At 36.5% G+C, this 24,605-nt stretch overlaps 1 protein-coding gene across 1 annotated transcript in view; it reads right to left on the bottom strand.

Annotated features, from left to right (window-relative positions):
• Nucleotides 1-24,605, bottom strand: part of BRIP1 (BRCA1 interacting helicase 1) — a 152,574-nt gene that overhangs the window by 53,745 nt on the left and 74,224 nt on the right. The window contains exons 10-14 of the mRNA XM_066363158.1: nt 24,440-24,572; nt 18,072-18,226; nt 13,779-13,944; nt 13,522-13,662; nt 7,987-8,148 (exon numbers count right to left, since the gene is read on the bottom strand). Of these exons, the coding sequence (XP_066219255.1) occupies nt 7,987-8,148; nt 13,522-13,662; nt 13,779-13,944; nt 18,072-18,226; nt 24,440-24,572 (757 nt within the window). The remainder of the gene's footprint in view (nt 1-7,986; nt 8,149-13,521; nt 13,663-13,778; nt 13,945-18,071; nt 18,227-24,439; nt 24,573-24,605) is intronic.

Here is a 24,605-nt window from a genome sequence, read left to right as displayed (position 1 = left end):
ATAAAAATGAAAGATCTATAGTCCTCTCTCATAAGGAATATTCCATAGCATAATTTTGTTTAAACGATGAGGACTCAGAAAATGTTAGAGCTGCACTGGTAATACTGATCTATTTCCAGAGTCTTCTTTTTAATTTTTTTTTTTGGAAATTTCTGATAAAAATACACAATAATACTTACAGAAAAAATTTCAAATAAAATAGAACTTCAGAAATAACTCATACAGTTCCTCATGATAATCTACTTTGTTGAAATCTCTTGAATAGAAAACAGTAAGAACCCAACAGCTATTTACATATGAAATAAACTCTTGACACTTTAAAACATAAATTCTTAATTTTTTTAACTGATCAACATAGTTGGGTTCATCAATGACTGAAGAAAATATTTGGTTAAAATGAATATATTTTACCAGTTTTGTTATGTTTGAGTTAAAATACTGGCTGAAATCTGAAAAATATATTTATTTACACAAATTCATCAATGTTTTATTCCTTACCTGAGTAAATTAATTGTAAGCAAATAAAAAAAAAGGAATAAGCAATTCATTTTCTATCCCTCTATTAAAAGGCTAATAATATTGCATCTGTACTATTAGAATCTAGGCTGTAAAAAGAAAATAAGATGCAACCACTCCAATGTTTCCTAAAATGTACCATTTTCAGGTACTTACAACCTGAATTTGTTGTAAACTTGTTGCCATAAAACTTGAAAGTGAAATACTTTGGAAAAAACACCACACTTCACAATCTAGTGGAGAAGACCCAAAAGAAAAATACTTAAAATATAAATACAATGTGGTAAGTGTTATTATAGATTTATGTGGCTAGGCAGAGGAAAGTGACTAAAGGTCTCAGGGTTAAGAATGGCTTAAAAGCCTGACTGGTGGTGGCGCAGTGGATAAAATGTTGACCTGGAACACTGAGATCGCTAGTTTGAAACTTTGGGCTTGCCCAGTCAAGGCACATAAGGCAGTTGATGCTTCCTGCTCCTTCCCCCTTTCTCTCTCTCTAAAATGAATAGTCTTAAATATATATATATACATATTTTTAAAATTTCAAAAAAACTTTGTATAAAAAAAAAAGAATAGCTTAAGACTTAAAACCCTTTTGGCTGGGTACAGAGTATAAAATTTTGGGGTAATAAAAAGTCAGTGGCTCTAGGTAGACACTATGAACACTTGCTGCATAACAAATTACCTACAAACTTAGTGACTTAAAACAATACCCACTTTTAAAAATAATTCTTTTTAAATTGTAATAAAACATATAAAGCATAAAATTTACCATCTTAACCTTTTTTTTTTTTTTTTTTTTTTTTTTTATTTTACGAAATTGGAAACGGGGAGGCAGTCAGACAGACTCCCGCATGCGCCCAACCGGGATCCACCCAGCACGCCCACCAGGGGGCGATGCTCTGCCCATCTTGGGGCATTGCTCTGCCGCAATCAGAGCCATTCTAGCACCTGAGGCAGAGGCCACAGAGCCATCCTCAGCACCTGGGCCAACTTTGCTCCAATGGAGCCTTGGCTGCGGGAGGGAAAGAGAGAGACAGAGAGAAAGGAGAGGGGGAGGGGCGGAGAAGCAGATGGGCGCTTCTCCTGTGTGCCCTGGCTGGGAATTGAACCCGGGACTTCTGCATGCCAGGCCGACGCTCTACCACTGAGCCAACTGGCCAGGGCCATCTTAACCATTTTTAAATGTATAGTTCAGTAGGGTTAAGTATATTCACATTATTGTATAACCAAGCTCCAAAACTGTCTTCATCTTGCAAAATTAAAGCTATTAAATGACTCATTCCACTCTTCCCTCCACCTTGGCAACTACCTTTCTAGCTTTCTGTTTCTATAGATTTGATGACTCTACCTACCTTATATTATATAAGTGGAATCATACTGTATTTGTCTTTTTGCAATTGGCTAATTTCACTTAGCATGATGTTCTTCTCTAGATCCATCCATGTTGTAGCATAAAAACAATCCATTTACTATACCACAGTTTCTGTAGGTCACAAGTCTAGACACAGCACAAGTGGATTCTCAGCTCAGAGTCTCACTGGGCTGAAATTAAGGTGATTTCTGGGCTTGCAGTTCTCATCTGGGACTTGAAGTTCTCTTGCAAGGTCTGGTTGTTAAAAGAATTCATTTCATACTAGCTATAGGGCTACTGCTCCAGTTTTTCCACTAGCTATTGGCTAGAACTGCCCTCAGCTCCTACAGCCACCTGCAATTCCTTGCCACACGCCCCACCTCTCTCACCAGAGAGTTTACAACATGGATGTTTGCTTGCTTCAAGGACAACTAGATCACGTCTCTCCAACCTCCTCTTCTGCAACCAACTGTAGAAAACTCTCTGCAGATGTATGATCATCCTAACATAATCACAAAGGCCTCAACATCATGAAGACTCCTTCTACTTAACATTGTGGGAGGGAAAAAAGTTCCTTGAAAATGCTTGGTGCCCTGGCGGAATAGCTCTGTTGGTTAGAGCATCACTCTGAAGTGCAGAGATTGACATTTCAATCCACAGAGCACATGCAGGAACAGATTGATGTTCCTCTCTTTCTTTCCTTCTGCCCCCTGTCCTCTCTCTCTAAAAAACAAACAAACAAAAAAACCCTTAATAAATGAAAATGCTTGGCTGATCAGTTAAAATAAGGCAAATCCTTAACCTATAGAAACATCAAGAGTCTAAAAATAAAATATATTTTAAATGGAACAATTTGGTTTCTCCTTTCAATGACATGCAATATGGCTTAAAATGAAAACAGCACATCAATCTAGTAGCATTGCAAATTTCTCAACATACAATACTTATAAAATTAAGCAATACTTATCAAAATTATAGAGACTAAGCAGAAACATTTACATTTTATTGCTTATCTGACATTCAGTAGTGAATGCAAAATGTTCCCTCAGGGAAAATACATTTTTACTTATAAAGATGTAAAAGAAAATCCGAATCTGCAATGTACAAATAAAAAGATCCAAGTTGTTACTTTGGCACCAGAGAGTCTCTTCACAAAATGACTTCATGAAAGCTTTCTATCCATAAAAAATGTTTAGAAATTCTTCTTCCCATAAAAGTGATTTCTCAGAGAGTTTCAAAACAGTGGTGCTACTAGTTAAATAACAATAGAGAGTCAAAATCAAATTTATCTTAGTGGTAATGGTATTCTTCATGAAACTATTGCAATTTTTTGCAATTTTCAAAGGCTCTGAAAGAAACTGAAGAGGAGGGTTAGAATGATAACTTTCTTACTTTTACTCTTCACACAAAAGCTACAATTTATAACAAAAGAAAATTAGTTTCAATTTTCTCAGTGAAAGAGTAAAGTTTGGAGTGAAACACCTATTCTAATTATTTAGACACAGGGAAAACATTTTACCTTCGAAATGTGTGGTATTAAAACTTTTAGACTTCTATACCATGTTTCTTTTTTGAAAATCTTAAACCTCCTGTCCAGTCATTTCATTAGACTTTTTCACACAAACTAAGCTGAATGCCATGATTATAAAAATATTTTCTACTTTGCTAATGATACCGCCTCATTATAGTCTAGAATGCTCTTCCTCTCACTTCCACATCTACCCACCTTTCTTTAACACTCCTTGAAATACCATCTCCTCTAATAAGCTTGCCTGCTTCATGTAACTAAATGTTCTACCTATTCTTAATTCCATATCAAATTAGAACTATTATCTGAAAAACAGAAAATAACAAATGTTGGCAAGGATGTGGGGAAATGAAAATCTTTCTGCACTGAAGGTGGAAATTTAAAATTGAACACTCACTTTGGAAACAGTGTTTAAGTTCCTCAAAAAGTTATACACAACTACCATTTGATTCTAGGTACAGTATATATCTAAAAGAACTGAAAGCAGGGGCTCAAGCGGATATTTGTATACAATGTTCATAGCAACATATTCACAATAGCCAAAAGGTGGAAACAACCAAAGTGACGGTCAACAAATGACTGGATAAGCAAAATTTGTATGCATACAAACACACACACATACATACAAATATTTCCAGCCACAAAAGGAATGAAATTCTAATACGTGCTACAACATAGTTGAACCTTAAGAATATCATATTAAGAGAAATAAGCCAGACAAAAAAGTATAAATACTGTATGACTGCACTTACATCATACACATATGTGATTCCACAAATTCTTATAGAGCAGAATAGAGGTTACCAAGGAAATGTGGGTAGGGTGTCTGAAGAGCTACTATTTCATGGTTTCAGAGTTCCTTTTTGAATTGATAAAAATGTTTTAGCAATGGATAGTAGTTACGGTTGCATAAACTGCAAGTATACTTAATGCTACTGGATTATACACTTAAAAATGGTTAAAATGATAAATTTTATGTTATGCATATTTCACCATAATAAAAATAAATAATCAGAGGAATAGATTAAAGATTTGAGAATCCTCTGAGCTGTGGAACTAGAAAGTGAGGAATGGGGCAGAGGACTATTGTTTTTCATTATAATCATTTATTATTATATAATTATGTATAAGAATTAATTTGATAACAAATGATTTTTAAAGTTTCAAAAAAGAAATTACAATAATGAGTTCAATTAAGTAAAAACCTGGGGAAATTTTTTTTTTAATTTTATTTATTCATTTTTAGAGAGGAGAGAGAGACAGAGAGGGAGAGAGAGGAGAGAGAGACAGAGAGAGAGAAGGGGGGAGGAGCTGGAAGCATCAACTCCCATATGTGCCTTGACCAGGCAAGCCCAGGGTTTCGAACCGGCGACCTCAGCATTTCCAGGTCGACGCTTTATCCACTGCGCCACCACAGGTCAGGCCGGAAATTTTTATATGTATGTATTATAGTTACTATCCATGTAGTATATTTAAAAATCTAGCCTGACCAGGTAATAGCAAATGTTGGAGAGGCTGTGGAGAAAAAGGAACCCTCATACACTGTTGGTGGGAATGTAAAGTAGTACAACCATTATGGAAGAAAGTATGGTGGTTCCTCAAAAAACTGAAAATAGAACTACCTTATGACCCAGCAATCCCTCTACTGGGTATATACCCCAAAAACTCAGAAACATTGATACGTAAAGACACATGCAGCCCCATGTTTATTGCAGCATTGTTCACAGTGGCCGGGACATGGAAACAACCAAAAAGCCCGTCAATAGATGACTGGATAAAGAAGATGTGGCACATATACACTATGGAATACTACTCAGCCATAAGAAATGATGACATCAGAACATTTATAGCAAAATGGTGGGATCTTGATAACATGATACGAAGCGAAATAAGTAAATCAGAAAAAACCAGGAACTGCATTATTCCATACGTAGGTGGGACATAAAAGTGAAACTAAGAGACATTGATAAGAGTGTGGTGGTTACAGGGGGGAGGGGGGAATAGGAGAGGGAAAGGGGGAGGGGGAGGGGCACAAAGAAAACTAGATAGAAGGTGACAGAGGACAATCTGACTTTGGGTGATGGGTATGCAACATAATTGAACGACAAGATAACCTGGACTTGTTATCTTTGAATATATGTATCCTGATTTATTGATGTCACCCCATTAAAAAAATAAAATTATTATATAAAAAAAAAATCTAGCCTGACCAGGCGGTGGCGCAGTGGATAAAGCATCAGACTGGGATGCAGAGGACCCAGGTTTGAGACCTCGAGATCGCCAACTTGAGCGCAGGCTCATCTGGTTTGAGCAAAAAGCTCACCAGCTTGGACTCAAGGTCGCTGGCTCCAGCAAGGGGTTACTCAGTCTGCTGAAGGCCTGCGGTCAAGGCACATATGAGAAAGCAATCAATGAACAACTAAGGTGTTGCAATGCGCAACAAAAAACTAATGATTGATGCTTCTCATCTCTCTCCGTTCCTGTCTGTCTGTCCCTGTCTATCCTTCTCTCTGACTCACTCTCTGTCTCTGTAAAAAATAAATAAATAAATAAATTTAAAAAAAAATCTATAAAATAAAAAAGTATATTTAAGTGTCAGTCTCTATAGTCACCTAATAATCAATAATCAATTACAGTAACCATAAAATTAAGTTATATGTATTCCAAAATATTAAATTAGGAGGTGACATTCAATTTATATGCAGAGTACTTTCCTTCCATCAAGTGACAGTATTTCACATCAAAATATCAATAATTAGAATATATTTTAAACTATTGAAACTGGCTAATTAAAATTATATCATTTGAGAACACTGGTACCAGAAGGTATGGTGTGCCATTCAATAGGCTATTTTTTTTTCCACTGTAACTTTTTCACTGACAGCTATATTATTGTTCATTTAATAACTTTACATTAGATTTGGTTCTCCTCTCTATATACCAAAAAGAAAAACTTACCAAGCTGATTCCTAGCATGTAGAAAAAGAATCATTCTTACCATATCCTTGAAGCCTAGCAAAAAATGAAACTGGTCATATACTCAACTGGGCATTTCTTGGTTCACTTTTTACAACTGATGGAAAATATAAAAAGGTACTAAAAAATGTTTGGATTTTCTTAACTTTAGTTCCAGGCTTCATTATTGGTTTTCCTTAACATAACTATTTAGTGTAGATATTTACACTCTGAAATAAATATTGCTTTCTATTAAGAATTTTTAAGATGTTCATGTCTGGTTTATTTTTAGAAACTCTTGTAAAAAACAACCTGATTAAATTTCTTCTAAAAGCAATTCCATCAGTTATCTATAGGAGGACTAATTTGCTGCATCTCTAGGTAACAAAGTATGTCTCTCAATCCCATTTAGGTTGCTAAAACAAAATATTTCTGACTGGAGAGCTTATGAACAACAGAAATTTATTGCTCACGGTTCTGGAAGCTGGAAAGTCTAAGATCAAGGCACCATTGCAGTCACATTTGGTGAGAGCCCTCTTCCTGGTTCATACCTGGCAACTTCTTGCTGTGTTCTCACTTTGTAGAATGGGCACAGGATCTCTCTGGAACCTCTTTCATAACGGCACTAATCTTATTCATGAGGATTCTATTCTCATGACTTAAACACCTCCCAAAGGCCCCATTGCTTAATACCATCATCTTTAGGGGTTAGGATTTCAATATATAAAATTTGGGGGGGGACACATTCAGACCACAGATGTATGTATATACTGTAATGGAAAGATGGTAGAAAAGCCAAAAGTATCAATATTGCCATTCATATATGTATATTACTTACACTATTGTCCTTACTTATATAACTTCGGGGGGGGGGGAAGAAAAGGAAATGCCACTTCTCTACATTAAAATTTACCTTTAGAAATTATATGCGGTCTTAACTCTTTGAATATTAGGACTAAAATATAATAAATAACTCAGTTTAACTCAAGAAAATATAAAAAATGAGAGTCTAAAAACAAGAGAAAAAATCACTTTTAGCAGATACATGACGTAAACAGGCAACAAAGAAATCTGACTTTAGATTCAGATTACTGAAACTTTCAAAAGTGTAATTTATTAAAGTGAAAAAGACTGCTCCTTTTCCTTTAATTTACTTTTTTTTTTTTTTTTAGATTTTATTTATTTATTTTTATTAGAGAGAGAGAGGAGAGAGAGAGAGAGAGAGAGAAGGGGGGAGGAGCAGGAAGCATCAACTCCCATATGTGCCTTGACCAGGCAAGTCCAGGGTTTTGAACCGGCGACCTCAGCATTCCAGGTCGATGCTTTATCCACTGCACCACCACAGGTCAGGCGCTCCTTTTCCTTTTAACTATGAAAATATCAAGCTGCCCCTAAGAATAAAAATCCCACACAGAGTCTTCTTATATAACTAACATTGTTTGAAACCTTTTTTAGACTTTTAGACTGTCAAATAAAACAGTCATAGAACAGGCAGTGCTTTAATCAATAAATAAGTAAAACAATATATGATGTTTAGAAAACTATAATTCCCCTGTTGTTTCTGACTCTAGGAAGCTTATCATGGTAATTCCACATGAATTTTTAAAGGTAAAAGAAACAATAAATATTCCCCTACCTTATAAGATGGCAAGAAACACAAAATTCCTTGGCTCACAGTCTGGCACACAGATAACAAAAGTGCTCCCACTTCGTCTTGGAACTCAAATGTTTCTATGTGCTGGAAGGTAGCACAGAGATTCCGACCTTTGGGGCCCGACCCAATGGTGCCAACCCAAACCTAGAATATAAATATATCAGTATTAGAGTTATGCCTAAACTAAGTAGGCAAATTAGCATTTAGTTGGGAGTGTTAATTACATACATGTCAAAAGATCAAGCAACAAGTTTAGAAGACATTTATTTTTAATATTTTTTCTATTACCTTTATGTAATTATATGTAGATTTTAATTTATAGCAGTTTTACTTTTAGGCAGATCATTGAATTCTCCCAGGGTGAAAGCAAAAAGGGTTTCACTTATCTATTCCCTAAATACTTTGCATGATTAAGCATGTAACAAAATTTTGTTGGATGATGTTATTAGCAAATGAAATGGATAAAACAGAAATAGCTCCAAACTATTAGAGATGAGGGCTAGCACGATTCACTATGCAAGTTTCTAAGACTTAATAATGACAGAAACTACTCTTTCACAAATTCACTAATGCTCAAAGATCTACAGTCATAAAAAAAAACTCACCGAATTTTAGTTTCATGCAATTCCTCTAATTCATATAGATCTAGCCTTAATGCAGTTAATTTGATTAAGAGAAAAAACTTTATTAGCAACCTACAGACAATACAAACACTTCAGATCATTGAAAAATGTAGTAGTAATATATTTTGAAATAACGTGTGAGATTAAAGTACATTTTGCAAGATGACATCTGACAGACACCACATTAACCAACTACTACTTAAATGATCAACTAGTAATATGAAAAACATATTATGCTTCCTGGTACAATGCAATGAAATGTAACAATACCACCTGTATAGTATTGTTACCAAACTGTTTAACCTGAATCTTCTCATGAGGAACCTTGATAAATAAAGTTTATAAACCATTCCTCAAGAAAACTGGTGACTTAAATTCTTTATAAAATGTCAGAAAGACAAAAACAAAGGGCAAAATAAAATTATTTTAAAGACTAAAGAGACATGAAAACCAAATGCAATATATAATACCTGTTTGGATCCTGGATTAAGACTAAGAAAAATAAACAGGCTAAAAGGCATTTTGAAAGTAACCGGAGTGGCCCTGGCCGGTAGAGCGTCGGCCTGGCGTGCGGGGGACCCGGGTTCGATTCCCGGCCAGGGCACATAGGAGAAGTGCCCATTTGCTTCTCCACCCCCCCCTTCCTCTCTGTCTCTCTCTTCCCCTCCCGCAGCCAAGGCTCCATTGGAGCAAGGATGGCCCGGGCGCTGGGGATGGCTCCCTGGCCTCTGCCCCAGGCGCTAGAGTGGCTCTGGTCGCGGCAGAGCGACGCCCCGGAGGGGCAGAGCATCGCCCCCTGGTGGGCAGAGCATCGCCCCTGGTGGGCGTGCCGGGTGGATCCCGGTCGGGCGCATGCGGGAGTCTGTCTGACTGTCTCTCCCCGTTTCCAGCTTCAGAAAAATACAAAAAAAAGAAAAAAAAAGAAAGTAACCGGAGAAATATAAATATTGACTCTACTGTATCAATATTAAATTTCTTGGGTATGATCATGGCATTGTGGTTATTAAGGATTGCATGCTTGTTCTCAGAAGAGACATGCTAAACTAAGGGCAAAGTGCCATGATGATTACAAATAACTTAATAGTTTATCCAAAAGTGTGCCATATAAGTATTACATACATATTACGTATATATTGCACACACATATGTAATTTTAAACATTTTGCAATATTCTTGTCTCTCATATATATACATATGCAAAATGTTAACGATATGTCTAAGTAAAGAGTGTAAGATGTTCACTACATAAATTTCTAAAGTTTATAATTTTTAAAATAAAAATCTTGGAGAATCAACAAAAGAATGAACAAACAAAATGTGATACAAAAATGTGCTCACAAAAATTAGGGGATATTTCAAAATGAATAAGCGATAAAAAAAAGAAGCATTTGTTTTTAATAAAACAAGAACATCAGAAAAGCAAACAAGTCAAAGAGTTGTTTGATTATGCAAATGAGATGCAAAATCAACTTTTATTTCATTGGTGAAAATGCACTATACAAAAGGCTGAAAGTACTGGAGCATCTGCACGTTTCCTGATCTTGAAAGTGCACTGCTGCAATTTCCCAGCCCTTGCAATGCCCCTGCAACACGATCTGCCCAAATGTGAAGCCTGGAGAGCCATAGGACGTCTTGAAGCTGGTCAAACATAGATGACAGTGGCAACAGCACTTGGAACATCCCAAAGCGTGATTAGCAAACTGTGGAATAGCTTTCAAGAGACTGGCATAGTATGAAGAAGATGAGGGCAGGGTCACCCATCTGCCACAACAGCAAGAGATGGCCACTACCTGGCCTTATTGGTAAGAAGGAACAGGCGCAGCAATGCAACAGAGCTGCAGGGACAGTTTCTTGCTGCCACTAGACGACAGATATGCATGCCTGGAGAACAATGGTATGCATTCCGTTATCTGCTGAATATCATAGAACCTGTAGAAGGTGGGCTGATGAGCATCATCATTGGACCCGTGATGAGTGGTCAACTGTCCTCTTCTTCAATGAGTCACAGTTCAATCTGAAAATCATCGTCTCCTGATCTGGCATGAACGAGGAACACGGGAGAATCCACACTTCATGCAAGAAAGGGAGTCCTTCAGTGGTGGTAGAATCATGGTGTGGGCTGGCATCAGCATTGGTGGTCGTACTGACCTCCACATCATCAGAAACAGATCGCTGATTGCTGTCAGATATCGAGATGAGGTCCTGCACCCTATAGTGGCACCCTATGCTGGAGCAGTTGGAAACAACTTTCTTTTCATGGATGATAATGCAAGGCCCACCATGTGCATCTCGTCAACAACATGCTTTAGGAGGCAGGGATCGAACACATGAACTGGCCTTCACATTCTCCAGACCTGAATCCCATTGGACATGCTTGGGATGCACTGGGAAGACGTCCGGCAAACCGTCCAATGCCTCCCACAACACTTCTTGAGCTGCACGTTGCCCTGGAGCAAGAGTGGCAGAGGATCCCACAACAACTGCGGGACAGTCGGATCCTGTCCATGCCCCATTGCTGTCAGTGGGTTTTGGCAGTCTTGGGTGACCACACCCTACTGAGCAGTCAGTCTGTGGCACTCTCCTCCAGTTTGACATGCTTGCTACTCAATCACGATAACTGAGTTTGCATTTCATTTGCATAATTGCACAACTTTCTTTGAATTGTTTGCTTTTCTGATATTCTTGTTTAATTTAAAAAATGATTCTTTTTTATTGCTTCATATTCATTTTGAAATATCCTCTAATTTTTGTGAGCAGTATATATATACAATGAAATATTAATTATTCATCCTTAAAAAATAAGTAAATTCTGATTTTGCCACAATATAAATAAACCTGGAAAAAGACATCAGGCTAAGTAAAATAAGCTAATCACAAAAAGGAAAATACATTATGATTCTACTTATATGGGGTATCTAGAGAATAAATTCATAAAAACATACTACAGATTGGTAGTTATCAGGGGCTAAGAGGAAATGGGAACAGGGAATTGTTTAATGGGAGGAGAATTTGTTTTGCAAGATGAAAAAGTTCTAGAGTTTAGTTGTACAACTATGTGAATATACTTTTTTTTTTGCAAGAAAGAGAGAGAGAGAGGGATAGGGACAGACAGGAAGGGAGAGAGATGAGAAGCATCAATTCTTCATTGCAGCACCTTAGTTGTTCATTGATTGCTTTTCATATGTGCCTTGACCAGCAGAAGCGGGGGGGCTACAGCAGACTGAGTGACCCCTTGCTCAAGCCAGTGACCTTGGGTTCCCACTGGTGAGCCTTGCTCAAACCAGATGAGCCCACACTCATAGTCTGACGCTCTATCCACTGAACCACCAGTTGGTCAGGCTATGGGAATATACTTAACAAGACTGAACTGTATGCTTAAAAATGGTTACGATGATAAATTTTACATTATGTGTATTTTATCCAATTAAAAATTTTTTAAAAGTTTAAAAAGTTAGGGGAAAATATTACTGTAACAATTCAGCTGAACTAGTGTTATTATTATAATAATTCAGTGACATTACAGGTTAAATGAACTTTTATGCACTAGGCTGAGGACACCAGAGGTTATGTTATTATAGGTTCGTACACACTGAATTTATTAATAATTTCCTATATTTATTCAAGCCTTAAAGCAATTTTAAAATGTGAAACATATTTTTCTTTCGCTATTGTTTATAGCAATGTTTGTGAAACAGGAGCACTCTGGTATTTTGGAAGTCACAATTCTTATATAAGAGCTTATCATTCAGGCACTCGACTACTAACTGCCAGCAGTATCTCCCAAGTAACTGTGAGAAACATAAATGTCCCCACAAATACACTTCTACATCTTCAAAACAGAATTAAAATAGTGTAGGCACAGAGGTGGTGTTAAACATGTAGCTAGCCACTTTAAATTACTTCATAAAAAGAAACAGAAGATAGACTGAAAAACGATAGTTGAAACATTCCTAGGAAAAATTAACATAACATTTAAATGGCATTGTTATGAAATCAAAACCGTAACTCACAGGACTTATAAGAGTACTTCTAATTCATTTCAGGTACTCAGGTGCTAAACACTCACTAACTAATGCCAAATATTAATCTAGGTACAGTGGAAGAATATGGACATAAAAAGAAGGATATACCATAGTCTAATGGAAAAGAGAAACACATAAACAAATAATTAAATAGAAACTATGGTAAAGAAGTAAAATTTTGTTTTTATTTTTCATTAAAACACAATAAAATTTATTTAAATGAGGAAATTACAATAAATATACATCTAAAGTGTATATATTTACTCAGTGAGTTGAAGGATGCATTTATTAGTATTTCTTCTTCTTTTTTTTTTTTTTTGTATTTTTCTGAAGTTAGAAACAGGGAGGCAGTCAGACAGACTCCCGCATGCGCCCGACCGGGATCCACCCAGCATGCCCACCAGGGGGCGATACTCTGCCCATCTGGGGGCGTCACTCTGTTGCAACCAGAGCCATTCTAGCGCCTGAGGCAGAGGCCACAGAGCTATCCTCAGCGCCCGGGCCAACTTTGCTCCAATGGAGCCTTGGCTGCGGGAGGGGAAGAGAGAGACAGAGAGGAAGGAGAGGGGGAGGGGTGTAGAAGCAGATGGGCACTTCTCCTGTGTGCCCTGGCCGGGAATCGAACCTAGGACTCCTGAATGCCAGGCCGACGCTCTACCACTGAGCCAACCGGCCAGGGCTAGTATTTCTTTTTTGTTGACACTGTCAAGTAGCTGACAGATTTTCTTTTATTCTAAAACTGAGATGTTGAATTCCTATCAGGATCTGTTTGCTAGTACTTAGGTACCTTCCAACTTGTTTATGTAGAATTATACTGAGGTAAAAGGACTGAAAGCCTTCAAAAAAAAAGGAAAAAGAAAAAAACACCTAACCTGTGAGTTATTAATGACATGATTAGCTTCCAGTTGAATAGTAAATGTAACACCAAGTTCTGATGAAAAGGATTTCATTGGTGATAATGTCCCAGATGTCAAAACAATTGTCCACACTTTGCCATTAATATCTGAAAAGGCCTAAAAGGAAACAACATTAGATATAAAAAAATCATCTTTAAAAGAGTCAAACACATTGTTTTAATTTTTTGTACTGAGTTGGAAGACAGAATTTTCATATGTAACAATCAGCTTACCACAGCTGGATTTAAGCACCAAAAGTTTAGCACATGAACAGCAGTTTTCTGTCGTGAACGTTTCTTATTTTTTGGTAGAACAAAGAGCCCATTTTTATCTGAAGTATCAGTTTGATTTATCCAAGAATAAGTCTGTTGAATAGCAATTTTATAATCATCTGCAAACCTAAATAAAAGTAAAATGGTAATTAAATGGCAAAACTTTATAAAACATATAATGTCCCAGCTACATAAAACATAAAAACTGATTCTATTACAATTAAATTGAGAGTCCTGGTATCTTCCCTCTCAAAGATAACATGTGCCCCACAAAACACCCACCACTAATTAAGTTCAGTACTTCGAATATACTGCTCACAAAAATTAGGAGATATTTCAAAGTGAATATGAAGCAATAAAATATCCTCTAATTTTTGTGAGCAGTGTAGAAAATAACCCCTTAAGTCTTAGAAGCAACACCCTCTTACAGACATTAGATATCATCTAACCATTCAGCCTTTACCACTTCTCCTCATGTTCAAACACTACAAAGATCACGGCAGAGCCAGAATTAAAATCCAAGCCTTCCAACTCCTAGTCCAGAGCTCTTTGCACTCTATTACATCATTAGTTACAAAACAGATAACTGGGTTATTGTTAAAGAAACTAAAATGTGGTTCATACATTTTTATTATGTGAGTTTTGAAAAAGACAATTTTTACTGAAAGTTTAAAAAGTTTAGGAGACAAATTATAAAAATTTTAAGTTCTATTAAAATCTGGGTCTTGTCCTGGCTGGCTGGCTGGCTCAGTAGTAGAGCGTCGGTCTGGCATGTGAATGTCCAGGGTTCATCTCCTGGTCAGGGCATACAGGAGAAGGGACCATCTGCTTCTCCACCCCTCCCCCTTCTCTCCCCTCTCTCTTTATCCCTCCTGCAGCCATGGCTCGACTGGTTCAGTGCAGCAGCCCCAGTTCCTGAGGATGGCTCTGTGGAGCCTCTGCCTTAGTTGTTGAAAATAGCTTTGTTGTGAACATGGCTCCAGATGGGCCATCCACCCCAGAAGGCCGTTGCTGGGGGAATCCCAGTTGGGGCACATGCAGGAGTCTATCTCCCCTCCTCTTACTTGGGAAAAAAATAATAAATAAATAAATAAATAAGAAAAAAATCTGGGTCTCAGCCTTTATCTACTTTCAACAAAGGCAATGAACCACATAACCTAAATAACTGCATCATTTTACAATTTCTTTCAATAAGAGGGTATAAACACCTAAGCTTAAACAGAATAAAATGTGTTATTCTCTACCATGTCCTCAGAATATTGATGGTTAATTTCACCCTTAGAGAGATCAGAATTTTATAAAAATTTTGAGAGCTAAAAACTATAAAACCCTTAGAAGAAAACATAGGGGCAAATCTTCATGATGTTAGGTTTAACTACATTTCTGAGATATTCCAAAAGATTAAGTAGCAAAGAAAAAATAAATAAATTGGACTTCATCAAAATTTTAAATTTTTTGTATATCAAAGGAAATTATCAAGAGTGAGAAGACAATCCACAGAATGGGAAAAAATATCTGTAAAGCATGTATTTGATACAGGATTAACATGCAGATTATATAAATAACTTCAACTCAACGAGAAATCCCAATTCAAAAATGAGCAAAGGATTTGAATACATATTTCTACAATAAAGACATACAAATGGACAATAAGTACATAATAAGATGCTTAACATCTGTAGCCATTAGGAGACTATAAGCCAAAACCATAAAAGATACCACTATACCAAGATAGCTATTATTAAAAAAGAAAACAAGTGTTGGCATGGATGTGGAAAAACTGGAAGACTTGTGCATAACTATGAGAATCCAGAATGTGCAGCTGCTGTGAAAAACAGTATGTTGGTTCCTCAGAAATTCAGATACAGAATTATGATAAGATCCTACAAATCCACTGCTAGGTATGTATCCAGAAGAACTGAAAGCATAGACTCAATATGGTACTTTGTACATAAATGTTCCTGCAGCATTATTCACCACAGGCAAAATGTACAATCCAAATGTACAACATAGGAATGAATAAAATGTGGTATATACATACAATAGAATATTATTCAGCCATAAAGATAATAACATATGGATGAACCTTGAGAAGTGAAATAAGCCAGACAGAAAAGAACAAATATAAGGTCTACCGGAAAGTTCTGTCCGTTTCTATCACAAATTTTGACATGTAAGCACATGTTTATTTGGCGCATGTGTGCCTCTCTATTTTTATCACTTAATGTATACATACTGAAGTAGCAAATTAACTAAAACAAAGTTGATTCACGCTAGTCTTATGTGTGAAGCGATAGTGTACCCATAGCTACTGATAAAGTTCATTTACGCCACTGTAATTTTTACGAATTTCAACAAGGAAGAAACGCTACAGAAGCATGTCTGTCGCATCCACCATATTCCCCGAACTTAGCACCCTCCGACTATCACTTGTTTTTGTCCTTACAAAATTTTCTGAAGGGCAAAAAATTCAAAAATGAAGAAGATATCAAACAAGCACTGGTTCAATTTTTCACATCAAAAGATAAAACATTTTTCAAAAATGGGATATACAAATTACCCTCACGCTGGCAAGAAATCATTAATAATAATGGCAATTATATTATTTAATAAAGTTTATTGATGGTAAGAAAAATATGTATTTTGTTTTATTCCAAAAACGGACATAACTTTCCGGTAGATCTTATATATACGGTTCCAGTTATATGATACCAAGAAAGGGCAAGCTCACAGAGATGAAAGTAGAATAGAGGTTACTAGAGTCCATGATGAGAAGAAAATGAGATATATACTGCTCATAAAAATTAGGGGATATTTCAAAATGAATATAAAGCTATAAAATACCCCCTACTTTTTTTTAGTAGAATTAGGAGATATTTCAAAATGAATATGAAGCTATAAAATATCCCTTAATTTTTGGGAGCAGTATATTTGTTTCATGGGTATAGAGTTCCTGTTTAGGACAATGAAAAAGTTCTGGAAAGTTAGTGGTGATAGATGCATAAAAATGTGAATCTACTTAATGTTACTGAAATATACACTTAAAAATGGTTAAGATGGGCCCTGGCCAATGCTAGAGCGTCGGTCCAGTGTGTGGAAGTCCCAGGTTCGATTCCTGGCCTGGGCACACAGAAGAAGTGCCCATCTGCTTCTCCACCCTTCCTCCTCTCTTTTCTCTCTCTCTCTTTCCCTCCCGCAGCCAAGGCTCCATCGGAGCAAAAGTTAGCCTGGGCACAGAGGATGGCTCCATGGCCTCCACCTCAGGCACCAGAATGGCTCTGGTTGCAATAGAGAAATGCTCCAGATGGACAGAGAACCGCCCCCTAATGGGCATACCGGGTGGATCCCAGTCGGGCACATGCGGGAGTCTGTCTCTCTGCCTCCCTACCTCTCACCTCAGGAAAAAAAAATTTTTTAACAGGTTAGGTTGGCCTGACCAGGAGGTGATGCAGTGGACTGGGAGACATAGGACTCACGTTTGAAACCCCAAGGCCACCAGCTTGAGCACAGGCTTATCTGGCTTGAGCACAGGGTTGCTGACTTAAGCATGGGATCATAGACATAATCTCATGGTCTCTGGCTTGAGCCCAAAGATCGCTGGCTTGAACAAGGGGTCACTCACTCTGCTGTAGTGTCCCCTAGACCCCCAGTCAAGGCACATATAAGAAAGCAATCAATGAACAACTAAGGTGCTGCAACAAAGAATTGATGCTTCTCATCTCTCTTCCCTTCCTGTATGTCCATCCCTCTCTCTGTTTCTCTCTCTAACTAAAAAAAAATGGTTAAGATGATAAATTTTGTTGTATACACATTGCCACAATTAAAAAAAAACAACCCTGGAAACAGGCACTATAATTTAACAAGGTGTAGTATGGAGGAAGTTTCTTTCCATTTTCCACAATTCATTAAATAAAGGCTTTATATAATAAGAAGAAAACTAGACTTTCTAATAATGGAAGAAACATGTGAACTATAATTATGAGAAAACTTAAATGCTTAACTTTAATACTTATAATCCTAGAGAACTATAAATTTAATGCTGAATTAGTGTATTTATTGATTTAAATACTAATCTCCATTAATAAGGACTAATTTCAATTAATCTGAATCTGTGCCAGTAAGAGCAATATTTATACCACTTGTTTATGATTATCCTATGTACTCATACAAAATAAGAATGTATCAAACATGCTAACACCCAAGAAGGCTTAATGTTTTTAAGAGAACACATACAGATCAGATAGCTTCATTTACCTGCTATTTTCCCTAAAAAGATAGTCAAGCACCATAAAAAGTCCTTTGAGCATTATTTGAGTTGAAGCACTAATAATAGGTACTTCTATTGCCTCCTCTTTACCATGAATTGATAAGGCCTTTTCTTCTTTTTGAAGTACAGCAGAAAAATGTCCCTATAAGAAATTACAATATTAGGTATACTGGGGGAGAGGGGTAAAGGAGTAAAACAAATTTCTCAAAACTATAATGAAACCCAAATGAAATATACACTGAAATTTTAAACAAACATTATTAATACACAAGTGCTAACAATATACTTTAGGTTCCCACATATTCCCAAATTTTCTTCAAAGACCTTTAATAAAATTATACATTTAGAAGGTTCATTACTTCTTTTGGCAATCAGGGTATTATTTAGTTCTCTTAAAAAGTAATGAACTACAGCCCTGGCCAGTTGGCTCAGTGGTAGAGCATTGGCCTGGCGTGCAGGAGTCCCGGGTTTGATTCCCGGCCAGGGCACACAGGAGAAGCGCCCATCTGCTTCTCCACCCTTCCCCCTCTCCTTCCTCTCTGTCTCTCTCTTCCCCTCCCACAGCCAAAGCTCCATTGGAGCAAAGTTGGCCCGGTCGCTGAGGATGGCTCTATGGCCTCTGCCTCAGGCGCTAGAATGGCTCTGGTTGCAACAGAGCATCGCCCACTGGTGGGCATGTCGGGTGGGTGAATCCCGGTCAGGCGCATGCGGGCGTCTGTCTGACTGCCTCCCTGTTTCCAACTTCAGAAAAAGACCAAAAAAAGTAATGAACTACATAAAAATGTATCTACTAAATGGTTTCTTCAAAAAGGGTAAAAGAGTTGATATGCTACCTAAATGCCTAAATTATTTTCAGAGTACTCTGATGCTTACAATATGACTATACTACAAACAAAATTAAAAGAATGACTCAAAGGTAATTCTAAAATTCAAATGGCAAACAAAGTCCAAGAATAGCCAAGATCATTCCAAAGGAAAAGAACAAAGTGATGATATACCCTGGCAGATAATCTACATTTTTCTAACAGTAATTAACAGATATGACAGTTCAAACAGAATCATTAAATAGAGTACAGTCCAGAAATAAATTCACACCTAAATAAAAATTAGATATGTGACAGAAATGGCACTATAAATAGAGGGAAAGGACAGATTATTTAGTAAATGATGATAAGAAAATTCACTATCCATACAGAAAATTACATGGATCACTTATATCACAAGATAAACAAAAATGAGTCACACACTGATTGAAAATCTTTATAAAAAAATACAATACTTTAGCCTGGCCTGTGATGGCACAGTGAATAGAGTGCTGATGCGGAATACTGAGGTCGCCAGTTCGAAACCCTAGGCTGGCCTGGTCAAGATATAACAAGCAAGCAATGAACAACTAAAATAAAACAACTGAGTTGATCTGGTCAAGATATAAGAAGCAAGCAATGAACAACTAAAATAAAACAACTGAGTTGATACTTCTTGCTCCCCATCCCCTCTCCTCTCTCTGTAAAATCAATAAATAAAATCTTAAAAAAAGAGTACTTCAGCACTTTTAGAAGAAAATATAGCACAAGATAAGGAAAGATAGCTGAAATAAAACTCAAATATGACAATTCATTTAAAAAACTGATAAATTTGAATGCACTAAAATAAAAATCTTTTGAAATATACTATAAGCCATACACATAAGAATATACATTCAATGCAATAGCAATAAAGAATTATTATTTTGAATATGTAAAGAAAATAGTCAGTGATATAGCCAAAGATACATTTTCAAGGATGTTCAAATCAGAACTGTTTCTTATTCTGCAAAAACCTATATTTCCAAATACCAGATTAATCAAATATGTGCAAGGATAAAAATGCTACATTGAAGCTTTTTATTTTTAATAAAAAGAGGTTACAAATAAAAATCTATTATATGGGAAATATATTTAAAGCTAATATATGCACAAAAGGCATAGGTAAACAAATCCAAAAGTGAATCATCTTTAGGCTTATGAGTCTTTATTTTCTTTTGTAACTTTCTGTATTTTTCAAATTTTTTTCTTTTGACATATTTTATTTGTATACTTTTTATTAGAAACTAATATATAGAGGCCCTGGCCAGTTGGCTCAGTGGTAGAGCGTCGGCCTGGCGTGCAGGAGTCCCGGGTTCGATTCCCGGCCAGGGCACACAGGAGAAGCGCCCATCTGCTTCTCCACCCCTCCCCCTCTCCTTCCTCTCTGTCTCTCTCCTCCCCTCCTGCAGCCAAGGCTCCATTGGAGCAAAGTTGGCCCCGGCGCTGAGGAAGGCTCTGTGGCCTCTGCCTCAGGCGCTAGAATGGCTGTGATTGTGGCAGAGCGACGCCCCAAGATGGGCAGAGCATCGCCCCCTGGTGGGCAAGTCAGGTGGATCCCGGTCGGGCGCATGTGGGAGTCTGTGTGACTGCCTTCCCGTTTCCAACTTCAGGAAAAAAAAAACAAAAAAACTAATATATGGAGAGCACTAATCTTGTTTATATAGCTCACCAATCACATATACACACCCCTTAACCCCCATGTAACTAACACTCATTCAGGATACAAAATATTTCTTGAATCCAGATGGGTCCCTTTCACTCCTTCCCAGCACAGACTGCTCCTTACCCCTACACCATGGTAACCAGTATTCTGACATCTACTAGCATAATTATGTTTGTCTGTTCTTAAATTTCATAAAAATAAAAGCATAGTTTGTACTCTTTGTGTCTGGTTCCTTTTATTCAACATTATGTCTATAACATTCACTCATACGGTGTAGTGACAGTGGTTCTTTTTTTAATTGCAATGTAGTTGCCCACTATATGAATTATCCCACAATTTATCTATTTTACTGTTGTTATGAATAATCTTTAAAATGCAAAACATTTATGAAAAAAATCATAAAAAGATGTCACAGTATGGAAAAATATTTATAATACATTAATTTTTAAAATGCAGGGCAAAATTATAAGAATAGTTTGATTAAAATATTTATTTAAATACTTATATTCCCAAAATATTAGTTGTGATTATGTTGGCAACAGTTGTTATCTTTCTGAGATCAGAAACCTCTTTAAATCTGTAAGGAAAACTATAAAACTCTGATTTTAAAAAATCAAAGAAAATATAAATAAATGGAGAAATACTCCATGTTCAGGGAATAGAAAGACTCGGTACTGTTCAAATGTTCTTCTTACCTTGATTTATAGGTTCAATTTAATCCCAAACAAAATCCAAGTAAGTTATTTTGTGGATATTGACAAACTTATCAAAGTTTGTATAGAAAGACAAACACATAATAGCCAACACAATTTTAGAAGAACCAAGTCAGAGGGCTGACACTGCCTGACTTTAAGACTTATCATAAAGCTATAGTAATCAAGACAATGTGATACTGATGAAGGAAAAAATAGATCCATGGAAAAGAATAGAGCCCAGAAACAGACTCATATAAATACTGCCAGTTGATTTTTGACAAAGAGAAAAAGCAATAAAATGGAGCAAAACTAGTCTCTTCAATAAATAGCGCTGAAAGAACAAACATCTACATACAAAGAAATTAATCTAGACCTAGACCTTACAGCCTTCACAAAAATTAACTCAGAATCCATCACAGACTTAAATGTAAAATGTCAAACTATAAAATTTCTAGAAGAAAATCTAGGTGACTTGGAGTTTGGTGATGAGATTTAAGATGCAGCATCAGAAGCATCAAAGAAAAAAAATCCGTAAGTTGAACTTTATGAAAACTAAACACTTAAAACTAAAAAGTGTGAAAGATGTGCTGTCAATAGAATAAAAAGACAAGCCACAGGCTGGGAAATTATATTTGTAACACATATTTGATGAATAACTTGTAACAAAGTATGCAAAGAATTCTTAAAACTCAACCAGAAAACAAACCCAATTGAAAGGCAGGTATGCCTGGCCTGCAGTGGTGCAGTACATAAGATTATCAACCCAGAATGCTGAGGTTGCCAGTTCAAAACCCTGGGCTTGCCTGGTCAAGGCACATATGACAAGCAACGAATGAACAACTCAAGTGAAGCAGCTTTGAGTTAATACTTCTCCCTGTCCCCACTCCTCTCTCTGTAAAGAAAGAAGGAAGGGAGGAAAGGAGGGAGGGAGAGCGGAAGGGAAGGAGGGAGGTAGGCACGTAGGCAGGCAGGCAGGCTAAAGATCTGAAAGGAACAACAGAAACTCTCATTCACTGCTGGTAGGAATCTAAAATGGTACTCTGGAAGACAGTTTAGCAGTTTCTTGAAAAGCTAAACTTAGTCTTACCATAAAATCCAGCAAACATGCTCCTAATGTTTACCCAAATGAGAAGAAAGCATGTTTACATAAAAACATGCACACAAATGTTTATAGCGGCACTATTCATAATTGCAAAAACTTGGAAGCCACCAATATATTCTTTAGTAGTAGAATGGATAAACAACTGTGGTACATATATACAATGAATATTGTTCAGCAATAAAAAGTAACAAGCTAATGGAATACTACTCAGCCATAAGAAATGATGACATCGGAACATTTACAGCAAAATGGTGGGATCTTGATAACATGATACGAAGCGAAATAAGTAAATCAGAAAAAAACAGGAACTGTATTATTCCATACGTAGGTGGGACATAATAGTGAAACTAAGAGACATTTATAAGAGTGTGGTGGTTACGGGGGGGAGGGGGGAATGGGAGAGGGATAGGGGGTGGGGAGGGGCACAAAGAAAACAAGATAGAAGGTGACAGAGGACAATCTGACTTTGGGTGGTGGGTATGCAATTTAATTGAACGACAAGATAACCTGGACTTGTTATCTTTGAATATATGTATCCTGATTTATTGATGTCACCCCATTAAAAAAATAAAATTATAAAAAAAAAAAAAAAAAAAAAAAAAGTAACAAGCTATCAAGGTACAAAAAGACACATAAGGACCTTTAAATGCATACTGTTAAGGGAAAGAAGCCTGTGTATAAAGACCACATATCATATGATTTCAAATACAAGACATTTTGGAAAACACAAAATATAGTCAGTAGTTCCCAGGGGGATTTAATAAGGGAAATGAGGTGTAGTGAAGAAATAAGTAAGTGCAGCACAAAAAACCTTTAAGGCAGTGCAAAATTCTGTATGATACTATATTGGTAGATACATATCTATGTTTTTATCAAGTCATAGAACTATACAACACAAAGAGTGTATCATAATGTAAACTATAGACTTTAGTTTACAATGTAACAATATTGGTTCAACTGTATTAAAGCACTGTACTATTGCACTATGTTAAATAGGAAAAATAGTAGTATCCGTGTGTAGGGATGTTCATTAGGGGGATTAGCATATGAGTATTGTCCTTTCTGCTAATTTTTCTGTAAATCTAAAATAAGCATTCTAAAAATTAAACACTTCTTCCCTAACCCGGTGGTAGTGCAGTGGATAGAGTGTCGGCCTGGGATCTTGAGGACCCAAGTTCCAAACTGCAAGGTTGTTGGCCTGAGCACAAGGTCGTCAGTTTGAGTGAAAGCTCATCTGGCTTGAGCATGGGTCACTGGCTTGAGCAGCATGGGATCATACACATGACCCCATGGTCGTTGGCTTGAGTCCAAAGGTCAATGGCTTGCAGCCCAAGGTCATTGGCTTGAGCAAGGGTTACTTCTTCAGTTGGAGCCCCCAATCAAGTCACAAAGGAGAAAGCAATCAATGAACAAATAAGGTGCCACAACTATGAGTTGATGCTTCTCATCTCTCTTCCTGTCTATCTGTCCCTGTGTCCCTTTGTCTCTCTCTCATTAAAAAAATTTTTTTAAATAAACTCTTAAATACATAATTAAGAAAAAATGAAAAAAAAAACATTCTCATCTGGAAAAAAAGAACCTCTTTGAGAAAACATGTCATAAAACCTCTATTCAGAAAAATACACAAAAGTACATACTCGTTCCATTTTGCATACAATTTCATAATGTTCACAATAGCTCATAGCCCCCTTATGATCTCCATCAACCCAGGTTTATAACCTCTAAATTAGAAGAACAAAATATGAATTTATCTTTTTATTTTTCCAAATTTTTAACTTTTACAATTGACAAAATAAATTTAAAACCTAAAATTATTGACTTTTTATCTTTGAGCAAACAATTTATTCCTTTAAGCTTCATTTCCTTCAAACTAAATAATGCTACTTTTTCATTCATAATTTATGTCACCACATATATGATTATCAAACTTACATAATAAAATTTAAAAAGAATTAAATTGCTATGTTATTTTTATCCTGAATAAGTTTTTTCACTATTAATCATTTCTAATTCACTAAATGCATTTCCACAGTAAGAAAATAAATCTTACCTGCAAAATGGGAAAAGTAGCAGTGGTGATGCCCATTTTGTGTAAATTTAAGAGCATTTCACTTCCACTCCATATTTTACAGGATGATTCGTAATCCCGTTCCACAAGATGTTCTGAGTTTGCTTCTAACCAACTGAAATAACATATAACAATTCTACCAACCAGT

Source organism: Saccopteryx leptura, chromosome 2 (assembly GCF_036850995.1).
Source record: "Saccopteryx leptura isolate mSacLep1 chromosome 2, mSacLep1_pri_phased_curated, whole genome shotgun sequence".
Lineage (NCBI taxonomy): Eukaryota > Metazoa > Chordata > Mammalia > Chiroptera > Emballonuridae > Saccopteryx > Saccopteryx leptura.
Note: the sequence above shows the minus strand (reverse complement) of the source record. Positions and strands in the feature narration are given on the sequence as shown.